Here is a 24,370-nt window from a genome sequence, read left to right as displayed (position 1 = left end):
AAAAGTCTTGATAATGATTTTCATTGGTGTGTCCTTCCGCTGTTTTAAACAAGAATGTTCAGGTGAGTTGCTGTTTGAGCGTGAGGTATTATATTTATTATTTTACAAATAGTAGTATTAACTATTAGTTTCATGTATATTTAATACATTTGAATTTTACTGGAGAATATTTTATTGATTATTAAGAACAGTTGTGATTCCTGTAATGTCATTGAAAGAGGACAGTGCAGATGTTTGTGTAGAGGCTCATTTCTAGTGTGGACCGTTTGAATTGGAATGGTTCGTTACCTCTTCCAGTAAAGATATGGTACCATGTATTTCGTTCTTCACATCTTGCTTGCCTGTAGCTTCTGATGAATGCTTTCTTTCTTATGAGTCATTACGGACATTATTTACCGTGTTTCAAGCCCAGACTTCCACACAGCAAGAACTATCACAAAGCACCAGGCTACTGCACAGACTACCACACAGCAGAAACTACCGCACAGCACAGACTACCGCACAGCACAGACTACCGCACAGCACAGTGTACTGCACAGCACAGACTACCACTCAGCACCACACTACCACACAGCACAGACTACCACACAGCACAGACTACCGCACAGCACAGACTACCACACAGTATAGACTACCACACAACACAGCTAACACACAGCACCACACTACCACACAGCACAGACTACCACACAGCACCACACTATCGCACAGCACAGCGTACTGCACAGCACAGACTACCGCACAACACAGACTACCATACAGCACAGACTACCACACAGCACGCACTACTGCATAGCACAGACTAACACACAGCACCACACTACCACACGGCACAGACTAACACACAGCACCACACTTCCGCACAGCACAGACTAACACACAGCACCACACTACCGCCCAGCATAGCATACCACACAGCACAGAATACCACACAGCACAGACTAACACACAGCCAGACTACCGCACGCACAGACTACCACACAGCGAGACTACCACACAGCACCACACTACGGCACAACACAGCGTACTGCACAGCACAGACTACCGCATAGCACAGACTACCAAACAGCACCACACTACCACACAGCACAGACTAACACACAGCACCACACTACCGCACAGCATAGCGTACCACACAGCACAGAATACCACACAGTACAGACTAACACACAGCCAGACTACCTCACAGCACAGACTACCGCACAGCACAGCGTATCACACAGCACCACACTACCGCACAGCACAGACTACCGCACAGCACAGACTAACACACAGCACCACACTACCGCACAGCATAGCGTACCACACAGCACAGACTACCACACAGCACAGACTACCACACAGCACCACACTATCGCACAGCACAGCGTACTGCACAGCACAGACTACCGCACAGCACCACACTACCGCACAGCACAGACTACCACACAGTAGAGACTACCGCACAGCACAGACTAACACACAGCACCACACTACCGCACAGCACAGACTACCACACAGCACCACACTATCGCACAGCACAGACTACCGCACAACACAGGGTACCACACAGCACACACTACCGCACAGCACAGACTATCACACAGCACCACACTACCGCACAGCACAGACTAACACACAGCACCACACTACCGCCCAGCATAGCATACCACACAGCACAGACTAACACACAGCCAGACTACCGCACGCACAGACTACCACACAGCGAGACTACCGCACAGCGTACTGCACAGCACAGACTACCGCATAGCACAGACTACCAAACAGCACCACACTACCACACAGCACAGACTAACACACAGCACCACACTACCGCACAGCATAGCATACCACACAGCACAGAATACCACACAGCACAGAATACCACACAGCACAGACTAACACACAGTACAGACTACCTTACAGCTGGGACTACCACACAGCACCACACTATTGCACAGCACACACTACCGCACAGCACAGACTAACACACAGCACCACACTACCGCACAGCACAGACTATCACACAGCACCACACTACCGCACAGCACAGACTACCACACAGCACAGACTAACACACAGCACCACACTACCGCACAGCATAGCGTACCACACAGCCAGACTACCGCACGCAGACTGCCACACAGTGAGACTACCACACAGCACCACACTATTGCACAGCACAGCATACTGCACAGCACAGACTACCACACAGCACCATACTACCACACAGCACAGCGTACTGCACAGCACAGAGTACCGCACAACACAGACTACCGCATGCACAGACTACCACACAACAAGACTACCACACAGCACCACACTATTGCACAGCACATAATACCCTGAAACTTTTCCAAAACACTTGCTTTGTGATATTTGGTTATTTCTGCACATGGAATACTCAGAACTAGTCTGCAAAGCCATGAAAGTACTTTGTGAGTCACTAATCTGGTTGCAATCTAAAGCAAATATCATAACCATCTCAATGTTGAATTAACAACAGAACTGGCAATAACATAATTCTGTTATAAAATGCATTTATAATCATTACTTACTAACATATTAATCAGGCACTTAAAAGTCTTGATAATGATTTTCATTGGTGTGTCCTTCCGCTGTTTTAAACAAGAATGTTCAGGTGAGGTGCTGTGTGAGCGTGAGGTATTATATTTATTATTTTACAAATAGTAGTATTAACTATTAATCTCATGTATATTTAATACATTTGAATTTTACTGGAGTATATTGGATTGATTATTAAGAACAGTTGTGATTCCTGTAATGTTATTGAAAGAGGACAGTGCAGATGTTTGTGTAGAGGCTCATTTCTAGTGTGGACCGTTTGAATTGGAATGGTTCGTTACCTCTTCCAGTAAAGATATGGTACCATGTATTTCGTTCTTCACATCTTGCTTGCCTGTAACTTCTGATGAATGCTTTCTTTCTTATGAGTCATTACGGACATTATTTATCGTGTTTCAAGCCCAGACTTCCACACAGCAAGAACTATCACAAAGCACCAGGCTACTGCACAGACTACTGCAGAGCACAGACTACCACACAGCACCACACTACCGCACAGCTCAGACTACCACACAGCACAGACTACCACACAGCACCACACTACCGCACAGCACAGACTGCCGCACAGACTACCACACAGCACAGACTACCACACAGCACAGACTACCACACAGCACAGACTACCACACAGCACCACACTACCACACAGCACAGACTACCTCACAGCACAGTGTACTGCACAGCACAGACTACCGCATAGCACAGACTACCACACAGCACAGACTACCACACAGCACCACACTACCACACAACACAGACTACCGCACATCACGTAATACCACACAGCACAGACTAACACACAGCCAGACTACCGCACGCACAGCGTACTGCACAGCACAGCGTACTGCACAGCACAGACTACCGCACAGCACAGACTACCGCACAGCACAGACTACCGCACAGCACAGACTACCGCACAGCACAGACTACCGCACAGCACCACACAAATAAAACCCTTGGTTGCACTCTTATGATATTCCTTCTAATCTAGGAATTATAAGTAGGAACTGTTCTGAGGGTTATTTCTGTAGTTTTATAATGTAATAGTCCAAGTGAAATACCCCCCGTAGTGCTTTGCTTTGTGACATCACAGACTTACTGGAAATATTTAACTAATCAAATAGGAGTGGATTACTCAGCTGCCTGTGCTAGCTTGAGCAAACATGCACTTGAATCCTGAGGTCAGAGGTCAGACTTCGAGCCGGTCACTAGGGAAACTGGCTGGATTTAAAACTGCTTATAAATAATGTTTTAGATCAATTTCTTTTTATAAAATGTAACCCATATAGCTGGTCCTCCGCACACTCAGCAATATTGGATTTTCTTACCTAAGGTAACGTTATGTAGTCCAAGAGTTGTGTTGATCAGGGTCTGTCAAACCCTAAATGTATATAACTAATAACAATGAAGACCTTCCATTTTTTATATAATTTTTAAAAGCTGAATTGATTTAGATCAAACAAGAAACACTGGGGGGTCTTCTGTGGAGATGTTATTGGTACCCCAATTCTTAGGTACTTGGGTATAGTCAATCTCACTGTTTCTATATTGAAACACTGCAATTGTTTACATCAATATGTACATCATCAAATGGAAACCAACGCAAATGGATGGAGATGCAGATGGATCACATTAATTTACTGTAGAGCTACGTCTTAGTTGGTGCTTATCTTGTCAAGAGCCAAGTTCAAATCAGCATGAAGTTCAGCATCTACTCTCATGTAATGGAAATCATGTGTATCAAGCTTATGAAACATCTAACGTTGCGCTTGAGTCTTTTGTGTATTTCTGTGTGTAAAAATTTGTAAAATGTTGACAGTGATATTTAGATAAAGTCCCCACAGTCTGTAAATATAATGCTTGTTTCTAATCATAAGAACATAAAAAAAGTTTTGAAAGAGAGGAGGCTTCTTGTCCAGTTCCTTGTTACTGATTGATCCCAGAACGTTGTCTAGTTGTTTTTTAAAGGGTACCAGTGATTCAGCGTCAATAACTCGGTATCCCATTCCAAATCCTAACCAGTCTCTGTGTCCTAATTTTAACCCATTTGTCCTTGTGAATAAAATAATGAATAGGGTTAACTTTGTTGACTCCTTCATTTTAAAAACTCGACCTATCCTTCTTTGTTCTGGACAAAATAGATACATTTGCTCAGCCTATCTTCATCACTCATGTTTTATAGCCCTGGTTACCTTTGCTGTACCCTCTCCAACACAGCAAAGTCGTTTTTTGTATTGTGGGGCCACCAGTACGTTATACAATCTCACCATAACCACCTTTGATTTCTTCTCTACACTTTTGACTTACTCAAGCATTTTGCCACTGATCATTTCTGCAAATGTGTTCAGAATGTAAAAGATGATAAAAGATAAGCAACCTTAAATATTCACTCTGTAGGGTGACTAGTTAATGAAGATTATAATATAATTATGTATTTGTGTTGGTTCAGCTGATTTTTTGTTTTATTAACCCTAAATCAATGTGATGCTAACAATAAACCCTTTCTTACAGGCATACTGGAAAAAGATGAACCAGCTCCTTCAGAATCTGAACCAGAAGCTGGCCTCCCTAAACCAAGAGGAGGAGAGCATTGTTAAAGTTAACGCCTCCATCTCAGACAAGCTGGTTGCTTACAAGAGTAAACCCCCTCCCATTCAGAGGGACATACTGAGCATCTGCAACGACCCCTACACACTGGCACAACAGCTAACCCACGTGGAGCTGGTGAGTCTTCCAGCCACCACACAACATTGGGACAAATTTATCCCAATAAATGTAGTAATTGTAGCTAACAAAATAGTTCCATAAAACGCATCTGCCTTGCACATACATTCATTATAGATTTCAAATGTGTAGTTTTGAAAGAAACACATTATATCAAACCCATATTTTCATTTTAAAACATGATATGTGGTACTACACTAGGTTAAAGAAATATCTGTTTGCACGCCACAATTTTAGACTAGCTTGCACTTCCTAGGTCATTTCACCTGGTGTCCCCACCTCTTTACTGGCTTTGTTCCTGTCAGTAACCAATTGGCTGCTTTCCTACTGACTGACATCTTTCAGCCAATAACATGCTTTGACCCAGAAGACACTGGTGAGGTGAAAGACGCAGTGAATACAAGTGCACCCAGAAAGCACAAGAATAAGACATCAACATTGAGAGCTTCCTTTAACCAGAAGTGGTACAACATCTCAGGTTTTAAACTGAAAATACATGTGTGGTATAATATGTGATTATGAAAAACATGCTACATTGAACATATGGTGGCTCTTTATGAAATACACACACACACACACACACAATATATATATATATATATATATATATATATATATATATATATATATATATATATATATATATATATATATATACAGCTCTGGAAAAAATTAAGAGACCACTGCAAAATTATCAGTTTCTCTGGTTTTACTATTTATAGGTATGTGTTTGGGTAAAATGAACATTTTTGTTTTATTCTATAAACTACTGACAACATTTCTCCCAAATTCCAAATAAAAATATTGTCATTTAGGGCATTTATTTGCAGAAAATGACAACTGGTCAAATTAACAAAAAAGATGCAGTGTTGTCAGACCTCGAATAATGCAAAGAAAATAAGTTCATATTCAGCAACACAATACTAATGTTTTAACTTAGGAAGAGTTCAGAAATCAATATTATTTGGTGGAATAACCCTGATTTTCAAGCACAGCTTTCATGTGTCTTGGCATGCTCTCCACCAGTTTTTCACATTGATGTTGGGTGACTTTATGCCACACCTGGCGCAAAAATTCAAGCAACTCGGCTTTGTTTGATGGCTTGTGACCATCCATCTCCCTCTTGATCACATTCCAGAGGTTTTCAATGCGGTTCAGGTCTGGAGATTGGGCTGGCCATGACAGGGTCTTGATCTGGTGGTCCTCCATCCACACCTTGATTGACCTGGCTGTGTGGCATGGAGCATTGTCCTGCTGGAAAAACCAATCCTCAGTGTTGGAGAACATTGTCAGTGCAAAAGGAAGCAAGTTTTCTTCCAGGACAAACTTGTACTTTACCCAAACACATTAATAGTAAAACCAGAGAAACTGATAATTTTGCAGTGGTCTCTTAATTTTTTCCAGAGCTGTATATATATATATAAAGAGGAACTTGAGAATGCTGCAAGTTAAAATAAATGTGTTATTTACTTCCTTTTTAATGGTTTTATAATTGAAGTTTTGTTTTGTTTTTTTAAAACGTATGTTGTCGTTCTGTAGCAAAAGATACAGTTTCACTGGGGTTTAAGCCAATTTGAGACAGTCAGGTTGTTCCTGGCTTGCTATAGAACCACAAGCCTGCTGACACCTGCAAGTACAGTAACCATGAGAACTCCACTCACAGTCAAATAGTAACATATTAGGATGACTTATATACAGACCTCAATCTGTGGAGTGTGTGGGTAAGGTTTTGTGATGAGTTCATGTTTACACAGTCACTACTTGTTGTGTTTTTCCAAAACTAAATTCCAAGATTCAAGGGACCATTGATTATTATTATTATTATTATTATTATTATTATTATTATTATTATTATTATTATTATAATAATAATAATAATAATAATAATAATAATAATAATAATAATAATAATAATAATAATAATAATAAACTAAGTACCGCAAACTTTTACAATTACACGGCTTTGGAGTTTATTTGCAAAAATTGTAGTCAGTCCTGGTAATTATTACATGTCTATTAGAGGCCCAGCATTTTCTAACATGGATCCCAGCATGGGATGTACAGTCAATGGCAGGCGTATGGCGGGACATTTTGACAGATTGCCCTCTGGTCACATGTTTTCCTTCTTCAAATAAACAATTTAGACACAGGATGCCAGGAAACGGCGTAGCATGTATTTATTACTTACAAACAAAAACAAAATAAACAAAACAAAACCTAACCCGATCTCAGGCCCTAGTAAACAAATGTTTCCCTAACTAATAACGAGGCAGGCTAAGCCTGTTACCTCATCACCAAAACCAAATCATAATCCAAATTGTAACCCAAATACCTTTTCCAATAGTTCGTTTTCCCGTTTCACAATACTCGCAATAACAACTAGATCTCTTTCTCTCCAACTCTCCCAACCAACTCCTACTATCACCCACACTGAAACACACACACATACACTCTCACACCCTTCTAACCATAATTAATTGTTAAAGGGTAACAATAACACTGTGTAACAAATGTTTTTTTTTTTTGGTTCCTGGGTAGTAAGTGTTATTTCCTAATTGCTTATGCCTCAAAAGTATAGAAAATGGCTATTATTCCCCACAAACTTTGCTTTTGTGACCAGGACAGTGATATTTTGAAATTGACTTATTTTCCAGAACATTCCAGATAGATTCAGTGCTGAGTAAACTTGGAGTAACTTCTAGAACTTTCCAGTAATATAAATAGTAGTATAAATACAGGGGCCTTAAGCCCACCAGTTCAGTTTAGTTCCAGCTGCCTAAGTGGATACATATCTGCATTTTTCTGAGATGGCATCAAGAGGCTGCAATGGTGGCATTCCTGATGGGTCTCCAAGGCGGTTTTACCAAGTTTCCCCGCTATCTTTGCCTTTGGGACAGCAGGGACACCAAGGCGCACTACCACAGACGGGACTGGCCACAGCGGACCGAGTTCTCTGTGGGAAGGTAACAACATCAAGTGGGAGCCACTGGTGGACCCCCGGAAGGTGCTGATGCCACCACTGCACATCAAATGGGGCCTTATGAAACAATTTGTCAGAGCTCTAGATAAGGGGTCGGCAGCCTTCAAGTACCTTCAAGACTTCTTCTCTAAGCTGTCTGAGGCAAAGGTCAAAGCCGGTGTCTTCGTCGGACCACAGATAAAGAAGATCCTGGAGTGCAATGAATTCCCCAAGAAGCTCACTAGTAAGGAGAAAGTGGCTTGGAACAGCTTTGTCGCAGTGGTTCAGGGCTTCCTAGGCAATCACAAGGCCGAAAACTATGTGGAGCTGGATGAGACTCTGGTGAAGAACTATGGCACAATGGGCTGTAGGATGTCCCTCAAAGTCCATATCCTTGATGCTCATCTTGATAAATTCAAGGAGAACATGGGAGCGTACTCGGAGGAGCAAGGCGAGCGCTTCCACCAGGATATACTGGACTTTGAATGCCGCTACCAAGGACAGTATAATGAGAACATGATGGGAGACTACATTTGGGGGCTGATTCGTGAAAGAAAAACTACTCACTTCTAAATCTTTTGTAGTCATTTTTATATTACTTTAGTATAAATACATGTTAATTTGGATTCATATGTTGTTTTTTTCTGACTTTATGTGAACGAAAAGACCGTTTTCTCATTGGAAATAGGTAAATTTCAAAATATCACTGTCCTGGTCACAAAAGCAAAGTTTGTGGGGAATAATAGCCATTTTCTATACTTTTGAGGCATAAGCAATTAGGAAATAACACTTACTACCCAGGAACAAAAATTGTGTTACATAGTGATACCCAGTACTGGGTCCTAATATCCCCATGTAGTTTAATTGATTTTGAATCTCCTTTATTTAACACATCATTATCAATTAGTAGTTTATCAGTTATCCCATAATTAGTTTCAATCTCAAAACCTGTACATTATTTAATTTATTTGTTTACCCTCCAGTTAGTTTATGTGCTCCTTTTTCATTTTGCTCCTTTACTTAACCAATCCTTCATTATATATATATATATATATATATATATATATATATATATATATATATATATATATATATATATATATATATATCTTTATCTACACATCCTACCCCACAACGTCCAGGTGAAAAAAATATTCTAGAAATTTGCAGAAAATTAATTTAAAAAAAAATTGAAATAGCTTGGTTGGATAAGTGTCCACTCCCTTAGGATTGTAATAGCAATCCTAAATTAGCTCATGTGTATCCAAGCACCTTCAAAATCACACACCAAGTTAAGTGGCCTCCACAGGTGTTAAATTGTAGTGATTCACATGATTTCAAGATAAATTCAGCAGTTCCTGTAGGTTCCCTCTGCTGGGTAGTGCATTTCAAAGCAAAGACTCAACCATGAGCACCAAGGCGCTTTCAAAAGACCTCCGGGACAAAGTTGTTGAAAGGCACAGATCAGGGGATGGGTATTGAATATCCCTTGGAGCACGGTCAAGATGATTATTAAGAAGTGGAAGGTGTATGGCACCACCAGGACCCTGCCTAGATCAGGCCGTCCCTCCAAACTGAATGACCGAGCAAGAAGGAGACTGATCAGAGAGGCTACCAATAGGCCAATGGCAACTTTTCAAGAGCTACAGGCTTTTATGGCCAAGACAATGTTAAAGTGTGCATGTGACAACAATATCCCAAGCACTGCACAAATCTGGCCTATATAGTAGGATTGCAAGAAGGAAGCCATTACTCAAGAAGTATGCAAAAAAACACTCAGGAGATTCTGTAACCATGTGGCAAAAAGTTTTGTGATCTGACTAAACTAAAATGGAACTTTTTGGCCTAAATGCAAAGCGGTATGTTTGGCACAAACCCAACACAGTGCATCGACCAAAGAACACCATCCCTACTGAGAAGCATGGTTGTGGTGGCATCATGTTATGGGATGTTTCTCATCGGCATGGACTGGGGCACTTGTCATGATAGAAGGGAAAATGAATGGAACAAAGTACAGAGAAGTCCTTGTGGAAAACCTGCTGCCTTCTCCAAGAAAGCTGAAACTGGGACGGAAGTTCACCTTTCAGCATGACAACGACCCAAAGCACACAGCCAAAGCTACACTGGAGTGGCTAAGGAACAAAAAGGTAAATGTCCTTGAGTAGCCCAGTCAGAGCCCTGACCTAAATCCAATGGAAAATTTGTGGCATGACTTGAAGATTGCTGTCCATCAATGCCTCCCAAGGAACTTGACAGAGCTTGTACAGTTTTGTAAAGAAGAATGGTCAAATATTGTCAAATCTAGATGTATCCCAACAGACTCACAGCTGTAATTGCTGCCAAAGATGCTTCCACCAAATATTAACTCGGGGGTGGAGACCTATCCAATTATGATCTTTCAGTTTTGTATTTTTAATATATAACTTTTTTTTCACTACTTTTCCCCTTAACAGTGTGGAGTATGGTTTGTAGGCAAGTGGAAATTTATGGATAAAGTGGATAAGTCCTCATTTAAATGCATGAAACTCTGAGACAGACACAACAAAATGTGAAAAAAGTTCAAGAGGATGTAAACTTTCTATAGGCACTGTAATTTCAAATTAATTATCTATTTTTGTGGCAGAATTGGGGTTCCATAAGGCTAGCGAAGCTATCAAAGGAATAGTTCTCAAACTATAACTGATCCATTCTAAATTTTGCCTAATGTACACCATGTACTATCCTCAATGTCTCCAGCAGGCTTCAAGCCAGATCTGAAGCCCTGTTTGTAGAAATATAGATATTCCTTTGCTCTGAATTTAATTGGAAAATATTTAATAATAAAACCTACCTCCTTTTTTTAATTCGTAAAAACCATACACTGTGTAAGCCTAAGATATTTTTCAGGCTACAGTGCCTGTGATTCACAGTCGCTACCCCAAAACCCAGAGACTGAGAATGTATTTTGACTGTAGGAGACCTGACAGTATTATCTATCTAGAGAAAGCTGTATATTATTATACAACCTTCCTCTTTCCATTGTGGCTCGATCCTGATTGAATGCCTGTCAATGTAGAAGCAGATACTTGGCTGGATGCCACTTCTCTCTCACCTATTGTGTCTCACCTCTGCCTGGGTTTAAATCTGACTCAGGGACAAAGTGATGAGATTTAGTTTTACAGACTGGTTTCATGTTGCAGCTAGCCAGGTTGATACCGAGATGAGGTGAGTTTTACAGACTGGTTTCATGGTGCAGATGGAAAACCCAAGCCCTTTCTCTGTGCTGATATGTGCCAGGGTCTGTCAGGCTGCATGACAGGTTTGAGACATGCTCCCAAATGTAGCTTCCACGAGCATTTACTTAAAGTAGCTTTCGGTGTTGCTGAGCCTTAGTGGTTCTTATTGAAACTACTCAAATATGATGGAGCTCAGGAACTGCTGTTCTGTTCTAGTGGCCTAGAACCCAAGCCAGAGTGTCTGCGATATATTACCAGCAATAATGAAAAGAAATATCCTTCATACCTGTGTGCCCTGTAGGTGAAGAGGATTTATTTACACATCAACACACTGAACAGCTCACGTGGCATTACCAGCATGGTAGCGGGCGGAGCACATACATCATAGTGTACGAAAACTTTGGTAGGATCTACAGTCTATCAACTTATCTATGTTCAATAATAAACAAACTCTGGCTACTCGCCCGGCTGTCAGCGGTTTCGACATGCTTACTCACTCTTCGGTATCCAAGCCTGGTTGTCACACAAACTGTGCTGAAGGGCTTGGTCAGGGCAGATAAACGGTTAGGGCGAATATGTGACGGGCTGAGACACGATGGATTACTGTAATTGCAACAAGAATCACTCAGACTAACTAGAAACATTCTGATACTATAAGTAGACAGTAAAAACACAAAAACATGTGGAGCTACACCTTTAATGATTTAACTATTTCATGTTACTTGACACCAATTCTTTATTTGATGTCATCAATCTTATATATACAGTAGAATAAGACAGAGCACCTTTTCCCTGTGGTGACTTCTGAGATGTGAGTGTTATACAGTTAATGTTTACTCATGGTATTATTCTTCCTCCCCCAGGAACGACTCAGTCACATCGGCCCTGAAGAGTTTGTCCAAGCCTTTGTAAATGACGACCACCTGGACAGCACAAGGGTAAGCTAATGGAGGAAAACTCAAGAGGATTCGATCAAGAGAATAAATGCAAATAAGGGAGGAGGTGCTGCTCTGTTCTTACTGAATGGTTATTATAAAACAGATTGTTAGAATGCTGCATGCTGATTGGTCCATCAGTGTTCCAAGCCACTACATTATCCAGCACAATGTCACGATTAGGAACGACTTAGGAACAAAGGCAAATCACTGCACTTGTACTAACCATGTATCGCTGCGCCACCAAAATCAAAGAAAACACCTGTGTAAATACCTGCTGTCATGGAAGATATTGAAGACATCAAAGTGTCTTGTCATATCTTCCAGTTTATATTAATTTGCAGTATGAACCAGTTTGCTATTTTAAACAAGAAGCTGTTTTGGCATTTTATTTGTAGTACATCTCAGTTATTTTCTGTAACTTCGGTCAAATCCATGTGTCAGATATGCCGTTTTATTTTCTTCCATTTAGTTGGTATCAGCCATTGTTTTGTGAAACTGACTCTTCATTAATTTTTAACTGTGGATATTTTTATATTTTCCGACAGCATTTACATAACTACATGCAATGTCTTAACTATCTGACTCTCGCCTTTCTTCACTGCCTCTCTTCTCCTTTACTACCGTGGACTCACTCTCTTTACAGGTGCCAAAATGTAACATTGACGTGCTGGAAAAAACCTAAAAATGAAATTAATACCACCAAACAAACTAATTAGACTGTTAATGCTTAAATAATTGGCTTTCTGAAAAAAATACACTTTGACTTTAAATTAATTACTTAATAATGAATCATTTTGTCCCAACAAAAAAGTTTATTTAAAGTCTTTATTAAAAAAAATAATAATAATTTTTGCTTTTACTGAAACAAAAAAAAAATACTTGAATATTATTTTTAGTTCATGGGGACAGGAAGGCAGGCACCTCACAGATATACATCTAAAAAAGTTGAATAAAATACTTGAATATTATTGGGGACTGTTTTCTGTTGTCGAAGGTTATACCTCAAAATGTTAATAAATCCATAGATTTCTCCTTTCTGTTTTAAAAAACGTTTATAAAACCATTTTATAAAAGCAATAAGGCACATGAGGGCATGGGTTGTGCTGGATATTGTCACTTCTTGGTTAGCTGCATGACTTCAACTATGTCTCATCAGGTGCCTAACAACGCACCAAGAAGTGACACTACCCAGCACAACCCATGCCCTCTCGTGCCTTATTGCTTAAAGGTTGCCTTCCTGCTTTGGGATCTAGTTTAATTTTCATTTAAATCTAGTGTTTTTTTTTCACCTGGAGTGATTTATAAATGAAAATTATATAAAGTCAATGGTTTAACAGATTATACTCAAATACAGTTTGAACGGTCTTAGGAAGCTGCCAGTCTATGATTAAGTTGGCAGATGGTTAGAGAAAATTCAGCTAATTCTCATGTTCAGTGTGTAGAACAGGACAGATGGATGAATGAATGAGGACTCTAAAGATATAGCAGCATTATCACATTGTCATTGAGGTCTGGACTGCAGTGACTTACATTCTTCAAGTAATTGTGCTTCTGAATCCAGTACTTGGGATACAATACCATATACCTGACAGCCTGCAAAGCAGAATTCTGCTTTTGATGATTAGACTTTTCAAATACACTGAACATTTCAAGCACTCATTAAGAATATTTGGAAAGGTTAGGAAATTCATTATTCGTCCCACTATAGGTTATTTATTACTGAATAAGGGAAAAGGGCTGGCCAGAGAATTGCCAGCAAGACAAAATCAGCATTTACATTGGGAGGGATGTTGCAAAATTATAAAACCACAAATTCTACAGCTTACAGAGTTAGACTTGCTAAAGTATGGTTTAAAAAGGTAACATGCTGATTTTCACTGGTCACTAGTAAATTAAGAGCCGCCCCCCCCCCCCCCCCCCCCCCCCCCTCCACTGCATTGTTTTCAGCTCTTAAACAGTTGCAGAGTTCAAGTTACTTATATTATAGCTAACTTAAAATCTTCAACTGTTTTAAGAGCTGAAAACCATTAAAAAGGTATAATTAAGGGCTCCCGAGTGGCGCATCCAGTAAACGTGCTCCACGTGGAGTGCAGGATGTGCCCTATAGCCTGGAGATCACAGGTTCGAATCCAGGCTATGTCATTAACAACCATGACCAGGGGTTCCTAGGGGGCAGCACACAACTGGCTGAACTTTGCCCGGGTAGGGAGGGATTAGGTTGACACCAGCAAACCCTATGGCTGATAGGGCACCTGCAGGTCTGCAGTGGAACTATTCAGATCTGTGTTATACTCCAGCATTATAGGTCTGGTGGCTTCACTGTGGATCCACAGTGCAAAAAATGACAGATTGGCTGGAACGCATTTCAGAGGACACATGTTTCAGTCTCTGTTCCCAAAGTCACCAGGGGATTGCAGCAGTGAACCAGGAGAAAAATAATAATTGATGACTAAATTTTAAAAAAATGGTTTAATTAAGTAAATTATCACTTCAAGTACAGCTAGTGCTTGAACATGCATTTTGAACAATACATTAGTTCAAACTATCAAGCCTGAAACAAACTGATTGTAAGTTTCTGATTCGCTCTGTAACAGACTGTTTTACCTCTAGTGTGTGAGTGCAGAACGCACACATTGTCAGATACAGGTGGTGTAATGAAACAAAATAATTGATTTAATGATGACATCATGGATGTCTGGTTGTTTTAACTGCAACAGGGCTTCTGTTTAATCCCTGTAAATGTTGGTGCCATACAGTTCGTTGCAGATTTAATGGGATGAAATTATCAAGCTTTGAATAAAGTGCTGGACTGCAGTGCAGGGTTGGAAATAAGACTCCCATCACAGTGGGATGTGGGGTTACTTCCATCACAGTGCTGGGAATGGTAATTGATTTCAGTTAACTTTCTATTGATCTATCAATCATTTGATCGACGATTGATTTAATTGATTGCTCACACCTGTTTGCTAGTGATATTAAATTGTATTGAAAGACAATTACACATAATACAAAGTATTATGTTTAATGCTAGTTACTGCACATTTTTCATAATGCCAGCTAATGTTTAATACACATATATTTACTTACAAGTAGTACTGCTGTGAAATGAAGGGATGAGCAAATACTGGTGTCACAGGAAATAAGTTAACTTTTGCCTTTTTGAGCCTTTCTACGCATGCGCAAATCTTAGACCTTAAAGGCAAGGTTCTCTGTGGAGATTCATCCAGAGTGACAGGACACCATTTGTATTTTTTTGAGAAACAAAAACAGGTATTGCTTTGCAGACAGTATTTTTTGTTTAAAGGTAATGTATATTTACATTTAATTTGTATTATAAATACATTTTATCTTCAGGAAATTACTCGCTGTATTTTAGTTTTTTTTTAATATAAATAAATATTTTAAAAATATTATTTTGTTGGTATAATTTAGGTCTATGCATAGTTAAAATCATTACTTGCCAAATGTGTATTTCCTTTCAAAAGTGTTGTTTGTGGACAAGTCATATACTGTCCAGCAAATAAGTATTTAGTAAGTGTTTATGTAGGCTCACTTTAACAAAGTTATATTATTTTCATGGTAAATTGCTCAGTTACTTTTTCAATAAATTGAGTGGGAAAATAGGTACAAACACTTTTCTTCATGTAGAGAATAATGTTTTAGACGTTTTAATCAAGTCTATGTGGGATATCTAAACCTGTTAATATAGAAAACATACACATATTTAGTGGAAGATGGTGTTTTAAAGTGTATATATAATTTGAGAAACACATAAAACTTCCTTTACATTCCTATACATGCTGTCCTAAAGTGCAGATACATTTTTATATGAACATCTGTATTCCTAGTTGACATGGTGGATGTACCCACACAGCACTAAATTCTCTGCTTATAATTCAGATAGCTCTCCAGTTTAATGTAGTACCCTGTGCAAAGCTCTGATCCTCACTTCTACAGTGAAAGTTCCCACTCACCAGTCGTTATATTTCAGGAAAGATAAAATATCTTATCACAGGTTATACTTTTTACTTGTAGATTATTATGTAGATTATTATGAGAATATATATGTGAGAATATATATATATATATATATATATATATATATATATATATATATATATGCACATGGCTTCCGTTTCATGAATCCGGGAAAATGGGCCAGTGTGCCAAAAAGGTGAAAATTTACAAGCCGTTTTTTGAAAATTTACAAACCGTTTTTTAAAAACATAACTGTGAACTAATCCTAACTTTCCCGCCGCACGTCATTTGTTGTAGAGTCAGACTAGTACCGTGAGACTGTGTACCGAAGTGCTGTGTTGGTACTCGTTCCCGCGACAAATCATTTACATATCGGGTTTTCTACAACTAAGCAACCAATAAGCCAAAAGGAAAGCTCTGAAATCCGTAAATCATAAAGAAAGTAATTATGTAAAAAATGAAGACCAATATTTAGACTGGAGTTTTCATTTTGACAATAAAAAAAAGTAACAGTCTGCCTTGTTTGATGTCAGTTTCTCAGACTTGCAGATAAAACAGCAGCTTTATTTGTTGTGAATTCAATGTTTCGTTTACATCATATCCAGTCTCACTGTAAGATGTCCCACTTGATACCCAGATACGCGATTGAATTGTCTAACTTTTTTTTTTGATTTGGAATCAGATGTGTTCAGGTCAAAAACGCCATTCACAATCTTTCCTGGACTCACAAGCACCCTAAGAAGGATTGTTATTATTTTAGATTATAAATACTGTTTTAATAGTGTTTATTATTAGGATTAGGGAAGGGAATTTCGAATTGTTTCCTATTTGAATACACAGGGTGCCACCTTTTTGAATATTCGATTAACCTGAACTCTGATCCCTTACGCTCCCAAGAATAGAAGGCAAATGCGTGTGCACAAGCAGACAGCTTAACAGTGTAAGCCGGTAAAGTCTTGCCGGGTTCACAAAGTGTTCAAACAATGTCCAAGACAAGATTTCTTCGTGCTGTAAGTGTAGGTGCTTCCTTAGGCACAAGTTTTTCCTTTTATTTACTGAATTAAAATACACTGAACTCGATGATCAGCAACGTCACAGCGCGTAGCTCTTCCAGTTAAAGCAACAGTAGCATAATATTGTGCAAACCACCAAGTAATTTTTGCTGTAGTAGATTCAGAATAAAATAACACCTATCATATCGCAACTAAATATTCTACATCTATTTAATTCTAACAAATAATATTTATAAAATAATCTTAATAGTTTAATCTTAACAGTTTAACATCACTAATTACAACTAGCCATCAAGTACCGACATCAGATGAATCTAAGTCAAGTTACTTTTTTTATCCAATAACCTGTAAATAATTAAAAACAAGGATCCCTGGTTGTACTTTTAATGTTCAGTGCAAATGTTGATTCAGTCAACAGTAGATGTTTTACATTGAACTGCAGAACAGAGTTAAAAACTCCTTTCCAACTCCAAGTATCTTGCCTTTTCTTATTAGTCACTGTGTTTTTCTGCTTAACATTTAGTATGTCTTTATATTCATCATAATGTTAAGTTACCTTTATAATTTCAATGTTACCCAAGTTTGGATTACTTCTTTTAGCACTTGCTATATACATGTTTAATGGCTAAAGTAACATATATTGAAAGGCTTCGTTTTTAGCCACTTTCTTTTAAGACGTGGGCTCTCTTTGGTTACCATACACAGTTAGAAACATACTGAAAATAAAAACCACCATGAAAAAATATATAAATATATTGGGCCAGATAAAATTGCATCCGGGCCGGTAAAAACACTAGCTCAGTGGCCCAAGGGGCCAGTAGTTAAAAATCTTAAGCCCTGCTGGGTACATGTTTTTTTGTGTGTACTTTCTGTAATTGTGGACTACGACCACGTGTTTTGACAAATTACTTTGCATGTACATAATTTTACAACCAAAAGTACAAAAACTGTTGCTTCAAATTGAAGTAATTCCATCATGGCTCCCAGTTGTGTGTGAGGTGGTGGGGTTTGCAAAAGAGTTAAAAGTGTGGATAATCTTTCTGCAATACAAGATGGAATGTTTAAAAAGAAACCCCTCTTTAGAAACAGGCTTTTATGAATAACATTTTCTAACGTGACAGTTCTGTGTGCTTTGGCAGATACAGAAATTAATACAATGTTCTGGTTGTAATGAGGTCCTGTGTGTTTTTGGTGTATTCACCTTTTCAATAATCTCATTTGACAGCCATGCTTTAGTGAGCAGAAGAAGACCACCAACCTTGAGGCCTATGTAAAGTGGTTCAACAGACTGTGCTATCTTGTAGCCACTGAAATCTGCATGGTAAGTACATGTATGTTAACAAGCAATGCTGTGTTGTGTATCATTTTCTGTTTGTTGCTCAAGTCAGTGTGGAATGTTCTTTTAAAATGAGTATTTTTTACTTGAGGGATCATGCTGTGAGAGAGCACCTCTAGTGGTAGGGTTTTGTACCCTGTCACCTATAATGTCTGTATTGTGTGATGGTGACAGGAACAGATTTACTTTTCAACGCCACCTGACATCCATTTATTAAACTTTTCAATAAATCCGAAGTTATCCGAACCAGTTTGCATTACCGGTATTGGATGTAAAGCAGTTCTTTAAATTCATTAATGTCACTGGCTTGCACTATAAAGAACCATTGAATCCAAGCTGCATTCCATGTGTTTTAAGGACAGAACAGAGTTGTACATACTTCCCAACCCACAATCCACATAGTGACCGTTATACTAGATACAGGGCATGTTTACCCAGCTTGTGCATCTGTACCGAGCTAAGATTCAGACAGACTCAACCCACTCTACTGTCTACAACGCTGGCTCCCAGACCTGTGTATATTACAGAGAACTCTCTGTGGTTTTGACTGAGTTGAGTCATATAAAGTTAGTTTTAGCTGCTCCGTAGATAGAGCCTGGTTCTTTAAGCTCAGCCGACAGTCTCTGAAGCTAGAGATCACTGCCCCTTGTATTGTGTGAGGTGATGCTGATATACATTCCTTCGTGTTTCTCTTTGGCCCCCCCCCCCCCCCCCCCCCCCTTACAGACAGCTCATTCATCCTGCAGAAACACTTCACTAAGTCATGCTGCTTAATCTATTCTATATAACAAGATGCACAGAAAAAACATACAAACACACACATCCACCCAACCCCTTGGAGTTTAACCTAAACCAAGAGATTAAATAATGTTTCAAATTAAAGACAAGTATAATAGGGCTGTGTGCTTTTATAGCTGTCACTATGGCTCTCGGGATATTGTTCTTTGTACTTTGATACTGGTGAGCACTTTGAGATGAGACAGTGACTTTATATGCACAAAATGATTAAGAGAGTCAGTATTGGGATGTTTTTTTTTTTTCCAGTTTAACAACAACAAACATTTTTAGATCAGGAAGAAAGTAGAAAGAACATTTTTTAGCAGTCCTTTAAATAGTTTATCAAAGTCACAGAGTTTGTACAATTATTACAGTAAAAGCAAAACAAATATGTCTGTGTAGGTTTCAAAATCATCAAATAAAACCAGTTTCAGGTGATTGTTAGGGTAAAACTAACAAGCAATGGGGTTGGGTCCCAATGGCTCACCACTACCATTGAAGAAAGCATTGAAATCCAGATGCTCAGTGACTGCTCATTTAGCTGGCTTGTATTTAACACTCACACAACCTTCACAGCCCGCAAAGAAGAAGCAGCGAGCCCAGGTGATCGAGTTCTTTATCGACGTGGCTCGGGAGTGCTTCAATATCGGCAACTTTAACTCCCTCATGGCTATCGTATGTAAGTGTCCACACACTCATTACAGGCCAGGTTCACTGCACGTTAGTCACGGGGCAAAGTTTGGAAATGTTACTGTTACAAAACATTAAACAGCTCAAGAGTAATTGAAATTGTATAAATCAGGTTGAAAAATCATTTGAGCAATTCAGTTTCTGTTGTAATTAGTTTTATGCAGTTTAAAACGATTGTATCCCTGTAAGCTGAGTTAGGAGATTCTCCCAAAGACTACCAGTTTTCATTGCAAAAAACTAGTGCTAACTGTCCTAAGAAAGGCCTGGTGGATCTGTCTGAGTACTTTCTAAAATGCAATCCATAACTTTTTAACACTCAATACTGCTGAATGTAGAAATGCTAAAAGAAGCGTATTTAATGACAAAAAAATTACTGAAAGTTGTTTTCAATGTCTTCAAAATGAAGACAGTTTAAAAGACTTATATTCAAAATGTTTGTCATTGAACTGAAGTTTCTTTTAGTATTTCTAAATTAAGACAGCATACTGTGGAGTCTAGAGTGAAACCCACTATTGCATTTCTCTCCTTCAGCTGGTATGAATATGAGCCCAGTATCTCGACTGAAAAAAACCTGGACAAAGGTGAAAACTGCTAAATTCTTCATTCTGGAGGTAAAATAACACCCTTTTCCTGATGCTATAGATGCTTACAGGATATGTAAAGTATGTGACTGTAGAAATCATACATTCTGGACATCTGCAAAATAATTTCAGAAATCTTACCTGTTCTGCATTTGCACTAGCTGGTCTCTAATGTGAAGGTTTATAGAAACCTGTAATTCAGTTTAAAGCATGGCAGGAAGTGCTCAGATTCTGTGCCTCTGTTCTTGGGTTCTGTTTGCTCTTCCTGAGTCACCTCTGCACTCTTGTGGGTCGAATCGAGTTCCAGTTTGAAAGCATGGCAGTCAACAGAGGAAGCAGCTGAAAGGCAAGATGTCACTAGGGAGAATAACCAAGCAAGTGCAACATGAACTGAAACCATGGGCTACAAACAGACTTCTTTAACCAAGTTTTAAAATACAAATTCAAGTTTACGATAACATGTGCTTTTACTGAACATTTGACACACAGTGGCTCTCAAAAGTATTCATCCCCCTTGGACTTTTCCACATTTTATTGTGTTACAACGTGGAATCAAAATGGATTTAATTAGGAGTTTGTCAAAGTGAAAAATGAAATCTACAAATTGTTCTAAATTAATTACAAATACAAAACAGAAAATAACACTATTTTTGTTCCTGGGTAGTAAGTGTTTTTTCCTAATTGTAGTCAAAAGTATAGAAAATGGCTATTCCCCACAAACTTTGCTTTTGTGACTAGGACAGTGATATTTTGAAATTTACCTATTTCCAATGAGAAAACGGGCGAATTTGTGTCTTTTCGTTCACATAAAGTCAGAAAAAAACAACATATGAATCCAAATTAACATGTATTTATACTAAAGTAATACAAAAATGACTACAAAAGACTTAGAAGTGAGTAGTTTTTCGAGATTTATGATTATACTGTAAATCACTTTCACGAATCAGCCCCCAAATGTAGTCTCCCATCATGTTCTCATTATACTGTCCTTGGTAGCGACGTTCAAAGTCCAGTATATCCTGGTGGAAGCGCTCGCCTTGCTCCTCCGAGTACGCTCCCATGTTCTCCTTGAATTTATCAAGATGAGCATCAAGGATATGGACTTTGAGGGACATCCTACAGCCCATTGTGCCGTAGTTCTTCACCAGAGTCTCAACCAGCTGCACATAGTTTTCGGCCTTGTGATTGCCCAGGAAGCCCCGAACCACTGCGACAAAGCTGTTCCAAGCCGCTTTCTCCTTACTAGTGAGCTTCTTGGGGAATTCATTGCACTCCAGGATCTTCTTTATCTGTGTTCCGACAAAGACACTGGCTTTGACCTTTGCCTCAGACAGCTTAGGGAAGAAATCTTGAAGGTACTTGAAGGCTGCCGACCCCTTATCTAGAGCTCTGACAAATTGTTTCATAAGGCCCAATTTGATGTGCAGTGGTGGCATCAGCACCTTCCGGGGGTCCACCAGTGGTTCCCACTTGATGTTGTTCTCTCCCCATAGAGAACTCGGTCCGCTGTGGCCAGTCCCGCCTGTGGTAGTGCGCCTTGGTGTCCCTGCTGTCCCAAAGGCAAAGATAGTGGGGAAACTTGGTAAAACCGCCTTGGAGACCCATCAGGAATGCCACCATTGCAGCCTCTTGATGCCATCTCAGAAAAATGCAGATATGTATCCACTTAGGCAGCTGGAACTAAACTGAACTGGTGGGCTTAAGGCCCCTGTATTTATACTACTATTTATGTTACTGGAAAGTTCTAGAAGTTTCTCCAAGTTTACTCAGCACTGAATCTATCTGGAATGTTCTGGAAAATAAGTCAATTTCAAAATATCACTGTCCTGGTCACAAAAGCAAAGTTTGTGGGGAATAATAGCCATTTTCTATACTTAGGCATAAGCAATTAGGAAATAACACTTACTACCCAGGAACCAAAAAATAATAATTTGTTACACGGTGTAATTGATTGCATAAGTATTCACCCCCTTGAGTCAATATTTGGTAGAGGCACCTTTGGCAGCAATTACAACCATGAGTCTATATTGATAAGTCTCTACCAGCTTTGCACATCTGGACACTGCAATTTTTGCCCATTCTTCTTTGCAAAATTGCTCAAGCTCCGTCAAGTTGGATGGGGACCTTTGGTGAACAATTTTCAACTCTTTCCACATATTCTCAATTGGATTTGTAATTTGGGATTTGACTGGGCCATTCCAGGACATCGACCTTTTTGTTTTTAAGCCACTCCAGTATGGCTTTGGCAGTATGTTTGGGGTCATTCTCCTGCTGGAAGATGCATCTTCTCCCAATTCCCAGGTCTCTTATAGACTTCAGCAGGTTTTCCTCCAGGATTTCTCTGTACTTTGCTGCATCCATTTTGCCCTCTATCTTCACGAGCTTTCCAGGCCCTGACGCAGAGAAGCATCCCCATAGCATGATGCTGCATGGTAGGGATGGTGTTCTCAGGATGATGTGTGGTGTTAGGCTTACACCAAACGTAGCACTTGGCGTTGAGGCCAAAAAGCACTATTTTGGTCTCATCAGACCATAGAATCTTCTTCCACTGGGTCTCAGAGTCTCCCACATGCCTTCTGGCAAACTCTAGCTGACATTTAGTATTAGTTTTTTTCAACAATGGCTGGCTTTCTTTTTGCCACTCTCCCATAAAGGCCAGTTTTGTGAAGCACCCGGGCTGTTGTTGTGGTATGTACAGTATCTCCCAGCTCAGCAGTGGAAGACTGTAACTCGTTTAGAGTTGCCATAGGCCTCTTGGTGGCCTCCCAGACTAGTGCCCTTCTCACCCAGATACTCCTGTTCTAGACAGATTCACAGTTGAGCCATATTCTCTCCATTTCTTAATAATGGACTTTACTGTGCTCTGGGGGATATTCAGTGCCTTGTAAATGTTCTTATATCCTACCCCTGATTGACTCCCAGAGACAGGTGTATTTAACCTGAAATCATTTGAAACACCTTAATTGCACACAGGTGGACTCCATTCAACTAATTATGTGACTTCTAAAGACAATTGGTTGCACCAGAGCTTATTTAGGTGTGTCATAGCAAAGGGGGTGAATAATTATGCAATCAGTTATTTTCTGTTTTATATTTGTAATTAATTAAGAACAATTTGTAGATTTTATTTTTCACTTTGACATTATGGACTTTAATTGTGTTGATCAGTGGCAAAAACACCTAATTAAATCCATTTTGATTCTATGTTGCAACACAATAAAAGTCCAAGGGGGGTGATTACTTTTGAGAGCCACTGTGTGTGTGTGTGTGTGTGTGTGTGTGTGTGTGTGTGTGTGTGTGTGTGTGTGTGTGTAAAGAATGGAAGTTGTGGAATTATTCAGCATTGTGTCACTGTGTAAACAATTGGCCCTACTAACCATGTGGTACTCGCATATGAACTTCAACACCACCCCCTAAAGACATTTTTTTAATTGCATCATTGAATTCCCCATGAATTGTTCTGATCCAGTACCAACATTCAGCACTATGTATGGGCAGCATGTATAGATGTAACTTTGTGCCAGCCCTCTATGTAACTATTAGGGTACCAATTGTTTTCTACAAATGACTATAGTTTTATATATGGAATAAGAG

The 24,370-nt window shown here is 39.3% G+C and overlaps 1 protein-coding gene across 3 annotated transcripts in view; it reads left to right on the top strand.

The window, feature by feature from the left end:
* Positions 1-24,370, top strand: part of LOC121296813 (ras-GEF domain-containing family member 1C-like) — an 85,613-nt gene that overhangs the window by 37,286 nt on the left and 23,957 nt on the right. For all 3 annotated transcript variants that reach the window (XM_041222635.1, XM_041222636.1, XM_041222637.1), the window contains 5 exons: positions 5,077-5,289; positions 12,327-12,401; positions 18,618-18,713; positions 20,082-20,184; positions 20,727-20,806. In XM_041222635.1, coding sequence (XP_041078569.1) covers positions 5,077-5,289; positions 12,327-12,401; positions 18,618-18,713; positions 20,082-20,184; positions 20,727-20,806 — 567 coding nt within the window. The remainder of the gene's footprint in view (positions 1-5,076; positions 5,290-12,326; positions 12,402-18,617; positions 18,714-20,081; positions 20,185-20,726; positions 20,807-24,370) is intronic.

Source organism: Polyodon spathula, chromosome 22 (assembly GCF_017654505.1).
Source record: "Polyodon spathula isolate WHYD16114869_AA chromosome 22, ASM1765450v1, whole genome shotgun sequence".
NCBI lineage: Eukaryota > Metazoa > Chordata > Actinopteri > Acipenseriformes > Polyodontidae > Polyodon > Polyodon spathula.
This window is presented reverse-complemented; position numbering and strand designations above follow the sequence as displayed.